Source organism: Nomia melanderi, chromosome 8 (assembly GCF_051020985.1).
Source record: "Nomia melanderi isolate GNS246 chromosome 8, iyNomMela1, whole genome shotgun sequence".
Taxonomy (NCBI): domain Eukaryota; kingdom Metazoa; phylum Arthropoda; class Insecta; order Hymenoptera; family Halictidae; genus Nomia; species Nomia melanderi.
The window spans coordinates 1,986,288-1,998,737 of NC_135006.1; the positions used below are offsets into that span (position 1 = coordinate 1,986,288).

The 12,450-nt window shown below is 30.7% G+C and overlaps 1 protein-coding gene across 3 annotated transcripts; it reads left to right on the forward strand.

The window, feature by feature from the left end:
* The first annotated feature begins 36 nt into the window (after positions 1-36).
* Positions 37-9,985, forward strand: LOC116426528 (mitogen-activated protein kinase kinase kinase 7). Of its 3 annotated transcripts, none has more exons than XM_031975593.2 (9): positions 37-295; positions 896-1,127; positions 1,480-1,597; positions 1,681-2,010; positions 4,246-4,358; positions 4,462-4,739; positions 4,912-4,984; positions 8,372-8,625; positions 8,830-9,985. In XM_031975593.2, the coding sequence occupies exons 1-9, from the start codon at positions 218-220 to the stop codon at positions 8,854-8,856; spliced, it is 1,503 nt and encodes a 500-aa protein (XP_031831453.2). In that variant the 5' UTR covers positions 37-217; the 3' UTR covers positions 8,857-9,985. The 3 variants fall into 3 exon arrangements, with proteins under 3 accessions (XP_031831453.2, XP_031831454.2, XP_031831452.2); XM_031975594.2 differs by having other exon boundaries at positions 8,372-8,630; positions 8,727-8,879; XM_031975592.2 differs by having other exon boundaries at positions 38-295; positions 8,727-9,985.
* The last annotated feature ends 2,465 nt before the right edge of the window (positions 9,986-12,450 follow it).

The following is a 12,450-nucleotide window of genomic DNA, read 5'->3' on the forward strand; positions in this document are numbered from 1 at the left end:
ACTCTAAATGTAACGATGGATCGTATTTCAATATATCGATGTATCGAATCGGAAACAATTATCGATGTTTGCCTTCACTATACATGCCACCTAACTGTTAATAAAATGGGAAATATTGGAAGAGCTTGAGCTCCAAGTTTGAATAAACATTCGAACGTGAAAAATACGCCCGGTAATTAAATGTGCCCTGCAACTAATGTGATGTCGTCTATATGTGATGGCGGGTAAAGAGTTAGTAGGCCATCAGCAGCAGTTTGTTGAGGAAATTAACTACCATGAAATTGAAAAAGAACAGGTATCTTAATTATACAGTAACTTTCCTCATTCATTTAAGAAAGTAGATCTCGGTTTTCTTTATAATTTGGTACAAAATTTACAAAGCGCCAACTTTCTTTGCGTATTTGGAATTTTTGTACTTTGTCTTAGTCGACTGAAATTTTATTCTTTAAACATAACCTAAACAATTTTTAGAGAAGTTTCAAATAAATTGTTGCTATCTATAAAGTCCATTTGATTTTCTGTACTCCTACTCTAATAATAATTTATTGAAAATATTTGTTGTTGAAAGAAATATAAAAGACTATAGAAGTCATAATATATATTCTATTTTAATGTATATTTATTATATTTCTTATTGTTTAAAATTTAATGTTGGTTACGTAAAATTAATGTAAAGTTTATAAAACTTTCCATGTAAAATCAGAATATATAAAATTTGTTATTTAAATTGTAATTGTATAATTATGTTTCATTCGATCATACTTTTTTTTGTGGTTTCCAGAATATTGAAACTAATTTCTAGAATAAGCTATTTTTATTTGGATTAACTTTAACTACTTTTAAAACATGCATGTCATTAATGCATTACTTTGAAAGTAACCGTAATTTTATGCAGGTAGTTGGAAAAGGTTCTTTTGGAATAGTATGGAAAGGAAAATGGAAAGGGCAATATGTTGCTGTAAAGTATATCAATTCGGAAGGTGAGAAAAAAGCCTTTACGATAGAAGTGAGACAATTGTCAAGGGTTGTGCATCCTAATATTGTTAAACTATATGGCGCCTGTACTAATCCAATGAATCCAGTCTGTTTGGTTATGGAATATGCAGAAGGAGGATCTTTATACAATGGTATTTCTTCTTTATTTTATATTTTATGATATTTAACACATCCGAGACTGGCAAATTTTTTGCTTCTGTAATACTCATTGTTATTGAAAATGAAGAAAATCTTAAGTTGTTGCAAACTTCTGATGTTAAAACAAGGGTAAACATTAGAAAATTTGTTTTGAAATATTAGTCTTGTAATAATCTGTTGTTTGAAATAGAGAACTGTCCATCAAAGAAGTCATTAATGGAAAAGAGTAGAAAAATAAAATATTTTGAAAGAATTTGAAAAGATGTGAATTTATATCAATGGTCGCGAATGTGTTAAGAATAATAAGTTTCTGTTTATACTTACAACTTTATTTATATCTTGCAGTATTACATTGTAATCCCCAACCACGGTACACTGCAGGTCATGCGATGAGTTGGGCTTTGCAATGTGCACGTGGTGTCGCTTATCTTCACAATATGAAACCAAAGCCTTTAATTCATAGGTAAATTAAATTACCATTTACGTCACACGTGATCCAAATTTTTAATTATAAAAATTATTGAAAACTACTTTTGTTGGTTTTAGGGATTTAAAACCACCAAATCTGTTATTGGTAATGGGTGGACAAACCCTTAAAATTTGTGACTTTGGCACAGCTTGTGATTTAAACACATATATGACAAACAACAAAGGTTCTGCTGCTTGGATGGCTCCAGAAGTGTTTGAAGGTTCTAAATATACAGAAAAGTGTGATGTATTCAGTTGGGGTGTTATCTTGTGGGAGATATTGTCAAGAAAGAAACCATTTGATGAAATTGGTGGCTCAGCTTATAGAATAATGTGGGCAGTGCATGTGGGACAGAGACCTCCTTTAATTGAAGGCTGTCCAAAACCAATTGAAGATCTTATGACTAGGTAATTATTATAAATTACAGTTCCATAAATAACTTTTGATAATTTCTAAGTAAATTATAAAAATAAAATCTTTTTTTGTTTTGCATTTTGTTAATTGGACATAATAACAGAATTAAAACTATTGTTAAAGTTGCATTACTTGTTTTTTTATGTAATGCCTTAATTAAGATATTTTAATATCAGTATCTATATTTTTACCATATGGAACTGTTACATTACCAATATAGCATGTATATTCGATCTTTTTGCAATTATGCTTTTTCAATAATTAGGCATAATTGAACAGACATAATAGGTTAAAGTTGAAAATAATATATTCATATTTATATAGTTGAAAAGTAAAATTCTATGCTCATACATTAATAGACATTACATTTCAGAATGAATGTGTGCATGAAATTTAATCTTCTCGTTTGACTCTGACTTCAAACACTGATGAAATTATATTTTCTTACATTGTGGTGGTATAGTTCATCTGTGAATAGTGTCAAATTAATAAGTTTGACACTTGAGATTGTCTTCCAAAGGTCAACAATATATCTCATACTTCTCATTTTGATCTATCATTGATAGGCATGGTCATACGAATAAAGAAGTAGGGATAGAAGTAGGAAACTAGACATAGAAATAGATAGTTAGTTAAATTGAATAACAAAGATATTCAGGGATGAGCAGATAGGTGCATGAATAAGATTATTTCTATTATACATTATTATGACTTAAAATTTTTGTAAGACACGAGAGCTATAATAAACTAAATTTTCCCGAAATTTCATTAAGAGAGTTGTTTAAGCATAATAGTTGTTTGTTTGATATACAGTTTCTTCTGCAATCCTGCATCCTCTGTACATAGTATACAACTTCGTTTATCACTGGTTACAATTGGATCAGTGTGCAGTATCGTCACAATTTTTACATACATTGTGTCCGTGTCCCTATTAACGAAATATTTTAGTACATTCTGAAGGGATGAATGTTTTTCTTCATGAATATATACAATCCACAATTGAAATCAATCTTCACAGCAAAATGGATATTGGAAATGGAAAATCTTTGTGGTAGTCTTTAACACATTTTCTATTTATCCACAAGATGTAATTGTGGAAACTTCATTCGCTCTGAGATTGTTCCGCATTCTTATTTAGGGTTTTTCTAAATTTCTTCTTATGAATTTTAGGTTTTATCCTAGGTGAGGGTGAAGATTGGGGCACATAGTTCATCATAAAATATTCATTAAAGAAATTGGGGTCTTTGTAGCAACTCTGGATTCTCCTTTGGAACAACAATCTACTCTTTCATCCTCTTCGATGTTTAGGCACTGGGAGCAAAGTTTAGTGGTAAGTGAACTTGTCTTCAATGATACTTGTTCGTTATGGATTTCGTTGAGTCTAATGACTACTTTCCCTTTCGTTTTTCTCTTGACGATTGAAAGATAGATGGAACAACATCTATTCTCAAATTATTATCCATGTCAGTGCAAGTGGATTTGTTGCGTGAAATTTTATGATTGCTCCCAGTTATTTTTCTTGTAAACCTTTCAGATAGTAAAATATGGAAGGGAAAGTGTACTTAGGAAGATGGTCGATAATATTTAAAAGATAAATAAACTAGGGAAATATTTTTCCAGGTTATTTAGATGTTATTCAGATAAAACAACAGACAGTTATCAGTAGTTTCTAAGAAGGTATTAGTTATTAGTTACTGGTTACTTAGTTATTAGGAGGTATTAGTATTGTTATTATATTCTTGTATTGACTTCATTATTGGTCTTTTAAGGCAATATACTTTTCAGTAAACCGCATGTATTTGTTTAATTTTAATCCCAGAAGTAATTATGAATCAGTCGTGATATGTATGAGCAATTAAAATACATGGAAGAATCGTGTATTTTATACGTGTACTACACCGTTGTTTTATGTATACAGGTTGCAATGCTATTCAGTCTTATAAATTTTATGCAGATAGTTTTTTAATAAGTCTGCATATTTCTTAAATTATTCTCAGAACAAAGTTGATACATTTTTTTTTATATTTCAGGTTCATCTATACATAACCAATCATAATAAATTCTGAACTATACTAGCACAATGTATACAGTCATTAAACATGTGATATATTAATTTAAAGTTGAATATATTCATAATCTAAATAACAAAATATGTTGATTGATTCAAGCTCAATACCTATATAAATCGCTAGCGTTCGATAAAAAAGAAAAACGTTTGATTTTTTCAGGTGTTGGCACAAGTCTCCTAAAGAAAGACCATCAATGGATGTTGTTGTAGAAATAATGACAACATTATCGCAATTTTTTAGTGGTCATTTAGAGCCTGTCGAGTATTCTGCCAGTACGTATACTTTCAGTTTCAAATCGTTAAAAATAAATAAGAAATAATTTAAGTTGAAATATAACAAAAAAAATTGTTACAATAAGTATTTATTATAATGTAGGTATTGAGTCAGAAGAAGTCAATGATAACCATGTCCTCAAAGATAATACTTTAGATATGACTAGTACTCTGGATTCTCAAGTAAATGGATATACTCCTAACGGTACAATCAGAGCTAGTGGTCCCAAAGAAACATCAAAACTTCCAAATGGGAAAGATAATTTATCAAACCCCTTCTGCGATTTTAGAGATAGTCTTTGTAAAAATAATTCATTAGGGAGTACATGTAAAAAACTTCAAAATAAACATTTCCCACCGCTTCATATTGAATGCGATCAGGTTAGTATCCATAATATTTAATAAATTAATCGTTAATTAATAAATAAATTAATATTTCAGTATTCATACAATTTTTAAAAGTTTATTAATTTATGAACTATCTTCAAAGATATATACATTGTAATCTTACAAATTTTTATCTAAACATATATGCTTATGTTTATAATTACAGGATGCTTGGGAAATACCATGTTCTGATCCACCTTTGGATTCCCCTGTCCTGAGAACGAAAAATACTGGCCAGAGTAAGTAAATACCTTAGTTTTAAAATATTCAGGTTGAGAAGGGTTCAATTCACCTGATGATTCTAATAACTTGACTCACACTTAAATTTTATTTATTTATTTATGTTAAATATCTGATCTAATTATGTTATTCCATTGAAGAAATCGTTGAACAATTTTTTTGAATTAAAAATTATTGTTTAACTTTCTATGCTTGATCATAAGAAGAAACTTATAATTGCTCACCTTAGGTCATATATTGCTACTAATGGACTTCAGTTTAAACATCAATTACTGTAAACAAGAAGTTCACTTGATATCTTAGTACTGTTTTAAAATTTATTTAATATGTTGGTGTACAAGGTCATTTTAAGGTTACAAGTTAGCATGGAATATATTTTAACATTTGTTATAAAATGGAATAAAATGAAGTGTGTATTTTTATACAAAAAGAATATCAGTAACTGTGAAAAATTCAAAATAAGATTTTAACAAAATTTTTCCTATGACTTTTGAAAGATATATTTAGATATTTGCGTTTTAGTAGGATTTCTCTCATTTTATTTATGAATTTTACATATCTTTTTTACGTATTTCGCGTAAATGCAACATAGTACAAGTGAGTTATTATTTGTTAACGAGTTCATGGTTGCTATATAGCTACCGAGGAAGGAGAACTCGTCTGTGGCGAGAGCTCCGAATTTGTGACTCACCGCGATAGTACTCTAATCCCAAAATAACGTTCTTCGTATGATCCACAAAACCTTGCTTTCAGCGGGGAATGTATATCCTCAGACGTATTGTCGCCATTTAAAAACTTGTTCCTACAGTTAATATTAATGCGTATACTTCCTTGAATCTAATTAAATTTCTTATATGAATTACACATTAAGCTCCATTTTTGTATTAAGGACTAATTAATGCAAAAATAGCTCAATACATAAAATATCAAATTTTATATATTTTATTACAATGTGGAAGTTTTTTACATTTCGAAAGAATATTGTATATACACGTTTAAGTACCCTACATATTAGTTATAATAAATATTACATAAAATAATAAATCAAATTTCAAAAATTTGGTATAAGATATTGAAATGAATATTTAAGTGAATTCATTAATTTAAAAATTGTAATGAAAGCTTCTATTATTTATTTAATAATTTCATTATTCAATAATTTATTGTCAATGTGAATGCATATGTATTATTTATATATTCATATATTCATATTTTAATTTTTTTTTACGTTATTACTGAATTTATGCATATGTTATAAATATTCTTTCCTATCTATCTCTAGGAAAGTCTGTAAAAATGTTATTGCAAAAAATATAAACGTGCCACTTGGCACGCAACGATTTTCCCCGTGACGAATTCCTTTGGAGTTCGTCGATCGGCGAAATCTACCCTGGCAAAGGGCCCGCGAAAACAGCCACATTGTGCGACTCCACTAAATTTAACTGCCAACTAATAGCGGGAACTTGTTCCTGATTGACACCTATTGACAGTTATAAAGGTCACACTCTAAAAAGTTCTGATTACGAGAAAAGAAAATAGTAAATAAAAACAAATCTCATGAGCGATTGTGTACATTCAAATCATAACTAAATACACTTCTCAATGAAAATAGAAAAGAATATTACTATTAAATCTTATCTAAACAATGAAATTTAATAAACATACTTAAATTTATATAAATACATATTCTAAACGTCTTTGTTTCTAAGTTATATATTTTGCTTAATTTTATTTAATCATTGCTCTTAATATTGTATATCTGTGAGTAATATTCTTAAATACTCGATCACTATTATAGAGTTTTAAACTTCTTCAAGGAGAATGTTCTGTGAAAAGTTCCATGTCTTGGAAATGAGGCCATTACTATCTGTATAAAACTTTTCTAATTTTCGTTTGTCTAATTTATCTTTCAAGTTGTGGGTAATTATTATGAAATACTCTTTGTGTGATCTGTGAGAAATTCACATTCAGTTATCTAATTTTATACAGTTTATGTTTAGTATCTAATATTAATGTGTCTTCTTAAAGGAACACCAATTTAATATTTCAAGTTATCATCTTTCATCGATCTGAGTTATAAATTTTAGACAGAACAGTCAAAGGTGAAATATTCTGTTGTCTAAAAGTTGATGCCTGGAATATATGTAGCTGATATTCAGTGGCCAACGAATTCTTCTTCAATTGTTCACCACGAGAATCCAAATTTCGACCTAATCCAGCCCTGAAGATGAATTAAGAGCCGAAGAACCGTATTTTCTTCTTGGCTCGTGCTTGCACGTCTTGTCTGGTGGGGGATACCTCGAAGCAGGTGTGGCTGACTCACCAGGCCCAATATAGATGCACGTTTGTTTAGTGCTCTCCCGACCCACCACCAAGAACGACGGTCTTTCCACCTCTTTCTTCTTTTTTCTATCATCCTCGTTTCCGAAAATCACGATTTTCACCAAAATCTTCACTCATCTTCCTCGCTGTTGTTCGATCGGTCACCATCTTCTTGGAAAATCGTGTAGTTCGTGGATGTTGATCGGTGTGACACCCTTCATGTGAGAACCTTGCTTGATTTTATTATGAACCAAGCCTCGACAGGCTCCAACATTTGGAAATGTGTGAGGAATATCCAAACATCGTCACCACGGACACCCTAAAACGGTGCTGGGTTCTACTGCGTTAGTACTTTTGCTTGCTTCTTTCTCACTGTCAGGGTAGAGACGGGTTGTTTCAAAGTAGTATGGATGAGACAGAGTCAGGATGTATGGATGAACTGAAATGTTCACTGGGCTGTTTCGTATATCGTTCGCGTATGGGTAATCGATTCAGTATTTAGCTGAAATTAATTTAATTAGAATACAGTTGGAAAGAAAAACGTAATTATATTATATTTTTTCTGTTCAGTAAATGAGTGATACAAACATAATGTAGCAGTAAAATATTTTTTATTTTAAATATAGGCGATAAGTAAGTGGTGAAGGATTGACTAGACAAACAAGCATTTAAAAAATTGAATTTAAGATATTTAAAATACATATATGGATTATTATTCTTTGATAGTTCTTTACTTTTTGAATAACTATTAAAGAAAGGTGGATGATCAAGTAGTTAAAGAAAGTATTTTTGTAAATTAAATGTTTAACTGAATTATTTTTTTTTCGAAATTACTTATAATAAAGAAATCAAGATTTTATAAGAAGTTGTGTGTTTAACACTTGAAAGCACATTTGCTCTTTTTTTTTAATGTATACATGATTCATATTAAATGAAAGCATCAGGGTATTATTATTGAAGATTCGTTTAATAAACTCTTGAATATTTTTATTACAAATCCATGTTCTGAAAGATCTAAATTTGTAAAACGTGTATATTTATAATGAATTATTATTCACCATCAGGTAACAGCACAACTAACGAAGATTTGGACAATGTTTACCGACTACTGGATGCGGATTTGAGACCGTTAACACCAGATCAAACTTGTGAAAGATCAAAAGAAATTTTTGAAGAGCATAAGCAGCTTGCACAAGAGTATTTAAAAGTTCAAACAGAAATAGCCCTCTTGGGGCAACACAAGAATGAGATGCTTAAAAATTTGACTTTAGACAGCTTAAGGCAACAAGAGGAACTTAAAAAACTGGAAGATGAGAAGGTAAGGTAGGTTTATATCATATAAATAGAAAGAATAGCTTCTGGGCTATTTACATAAATTAAAAATGGTAACTACAAAAGATATTATTTATTAAATTGCAGGAATCTTTGATAAAACTATACCGTAATTTAAAACGGCAATTAGAAATAATGAAAAACCAGAGGATGAATAATGCCTTGAACACTCAATTGATGAATCCTGCAGTTTCAGGAAACAATGGATGGTTTGTAATACCTTGTCAAGATCCTACGAGACACTCCTGAACATTCACATTATTTACTATCTGTAAAAAAAGATAAGTTCTTCTCCGTCTTCTAATCAATGGTAAATTAATAGCAGCGATTATTTGTGAATACAACAAAAATTGATTGCAAAAGAAAATAAGAAGAATTGACTTTATCAAAAGAAACGATGATTTTGCAGTATAAAAATATTGAAAAAGTGTTAATTAAGCACGAAATTACTGCTCTTTTGCATTTGATCAAGACTACTGTTAAGTTTTCGAAAACTTTTACAGAGAATTCTGATCTTTTTTAATAAAATTATGGAAGTTAACTTTTATTTTTTTGTTCGTTTTCATCATGGTTATTCCAATTTTTTAAGTAAATTTATTTCAGGCTAATGACACATAAGCGTTTCATTGAGATATGTTTTCCATACTTTAGAGAAAATTTAGTGAAAAATTTTATTTTAGATCCAGTTTTAAACGTTTTCTGACTCTACAATATTTCAGAATGTAGCTGTAAATTGTTTAGAAACCAGTGAAATGATAAACTCCTATACTATATCCACTCAAGTACAATTAAAGTTTTCATATCCTATACTATAGAATGCCATATGATTAAATGAAATGGCGCTTGCGTGTCTTGTGCCTAATCTTAGATAATGTAGAACAAACACGTGAAAAAATTGATTTTATGCAACACCTTACAAATTAGTACCTTATGGCATAATCGGCAATCCATTATAGTGATTAACACGAATTAGTTAACTGCCTGCGATATAGCGATTAGTACGGTTATTTATGTAAGAATTAACAGTGGTAAAATTAAGAATGTATCTTACCATTATTTTATTATTTAACTGTTACTGGCTGACAATTCATTCTCGTCACTATAATTAATTTGTACAGTCATTTATATATTGAATAACTGATATAATTTTAAAGTATTAATAACTATTTTTAATCATATAATTACATCTCAGATACTTATAACGGAATTCGTCCTCCTTGTAATTTATTATGAACTGATTCTTCATTTTAAAAAATGTATGTATCTTTTAACTAAATGTGAGTATAATTCAAGACTTGAACTTCTGTCCTTTGTTTTAAATAAATGAATCTTTTTTTATTTTGTAATTATTCTTATTGTGAATTCCCATTACCTTACAATTAATTAATAAATGTGAGGGAGGGGAGGGTAAAATATTTATGCCTTTACACACAGAGACGAAATTTACACAAAAAACGAATCGGTTTTTTTCTTTCGTTTATGTCTGACCATAAACTTCACTTTCTACTTTGTAATACGACACGTTCGATATCTGTGAACTGAAGTTCATACAAAATGGTGTGATTTCGTTTTTTCTTTTTTCCACGGTAATAGATTATTTTTAAACATTTGTAAACCAGAATTTAAAAATTTCATGAATTAATTATAATGCATAAACATATTTTCTTTGAGCTTTTTATAAAATCTAACGTTATGTCTAAGCCAATTATAAGAACAGATTCGAATTTATAGTTACAGTTATTTACAATAATTAAAAAGGAAACATCTTTATCAGTAAAACTTCTGTACGTTTTTATCCGTGCTCACGAACATTTGATTGCAATACTGAAAAATCGAAGTAGTAATATCTTTTAAACTAATGAAATTTCAGCACAAAGCTGACAATTATCTGAACATTAATAATATGAAATGAAAAAGAATGTTAAAATTTGTCTCTCGCAAAGGGGAAACGGAGGGTGAGAAATATAATTTGCGATATGACAAATGTAGAATGGCTTTTTAATTCGACCGTATTTACCATGTGATTCGATTTGTCTAGGTCTACCCTATTTAGAAGATACACGTGAAAGTTAACCCTTTACACTCTTGAGGCGACCCTCGATCGCCACTTGGTTTGACACAGTAAAATTACGAAGTTTGATCTTTAATAATACACTTAACGATAAGAGTAATATTGAATATCTATAAAACAAAATCTGATTTATCCAAATTAAAAAATATAAAGCAACTACTCCAATAATTCATAATCTTAATGTCGGTAATATTAAAGATAATAGTAATTCCAAAAATCGATCTCTCTTCAAGTTAGTTTCAGATCTCTATGTCTCGTCAGGAAACGTCAAACGTTAGGTCTACCGGGAAGTTCTGCCCGATAAAGTCACTCCAACTTTCCAGAGACGAGTGATTCTACAGAAATGGAATCTACAAACTACCATCGCGCTGGCAAGAGGTCATTAGCGACGATGGGAATTCTATTGTACAGTAAATATTAACAAATATATTGAAAACGTATTGTCTTCTTTCAACGCGTTGGCCGCCACGAAACACTTCAGCGTTCTGCGAATCCCTTGTTCTCTTGCATCGAAGACAACAAGGAACAATTACCATAATTATTTGGTACCATAATTCTTAAATTACAATATCATCCAGTTAATTACGAACATTTTTATTCGACGTCGGTTATCTTACAAATTAGAATTGCTTTCAACTAATTCGGCAACTCCGGTGATCGCTGAACACCGTGTTAATCTTTTGCACTCGAGAGGCGCCTTCCGGTCGCCATTCAACTTGATCCACCAAGATTTCAAAGTTTTTAAATTCAACATTAAATTTCGTCTAACATATCAACGCGTGGAGCATTGAAATAAAATAGTTCCATCCCTTAACTCACCCAAGATACATCCTTATATCAATAGCAAAAAGTACCATCGACACAACACCAGAAAACAATGAATATTCGTTGAGAAAAATATTCTCGAGTGCAAAGGATTAACCCTTTGAACTCTGTAGGCTCCAATATTGCACCAGTTATGATATTAAATATTCTAATGAATCTTGGTTAGGTGGAGTTGCGGTTAACACATTGCGTACCGGTTAATTCTTAGAGAAATGGCCGATTTTTCAACGAGATCAACTTATAAGTTCGTGATATATATCACTGTATGCAAAATATTCTAATATCTTATTACTTTTTCATAAGTATTAACCCTTTGAACTCTGTAGGCTCCAGTATCGCACCAATTCTAATATTAAATATCCCAATGAATCTTAAAGAAACTACCTTAAAATCATTCTCGATTTTCCACACATCAAAATTTTGTACTACGAACGAAAATAAAAGATCGAAGAAATGTTAGAGCATTTCTAATTTTCGCTAGGAGTACTATAAAAATCGCAGTTGCCGATAGATTACAAGACAGCCTTGAGTGCTAAGGGTTAATCTTTCGAACATAATTTTATAATTCGTTTTATAAACCCGCCGTACCATAAGAGAGACAATTTTCTCATTTTCACGAAGAAACATAAACCTAAAGCACTTCGCGTCTTCTTAATAACAATCGCGTCGACAAAGTAGCGGCGAAACAAAACAGCATAAACGTAAACGTTCGAGGTAAACCGAAATGCGAGAGGGTTGACAACGACAGGAGAGACCGCGGCGGAGGGGTGTAGAGAGGCCGCGATTACCGAGATAATCGAGGCAAAACAGCAACCCCCGATAACGCGAAAAAACGTGAACGTACGATGCGCACGCACCCGCCGGAGCCAGCGTATACTAGCACGGCTGGCCGATGGCGCGGCGAGGGGGATGAAA

Excerpts from the sequence above, each read along its gene's own strand:
- LOC116426528 (XM_031975592.2), top strand. The coding sequence starts at position 218 with ATGGCGGGTAAAGAGTTAGTAGGCCATCAGCAGCAGTTTGTTGAGGAA. Across the intron at positions 4,359-4,461 it reads GCCTGTCGAGTATTCTGCCA|GTATTGAGTCAGAAGAAGTC; the intron begins GTACGTATACTT and ends ATTATAATGTAG. Across the intron at positions 8,626-8,726 it reads AAAAACTGGAAGATGAGAAG|GAATCTTTGATAAAACTATA; the intron begins GTAAGGTAGGTT and ends ATTAAATTGCAG.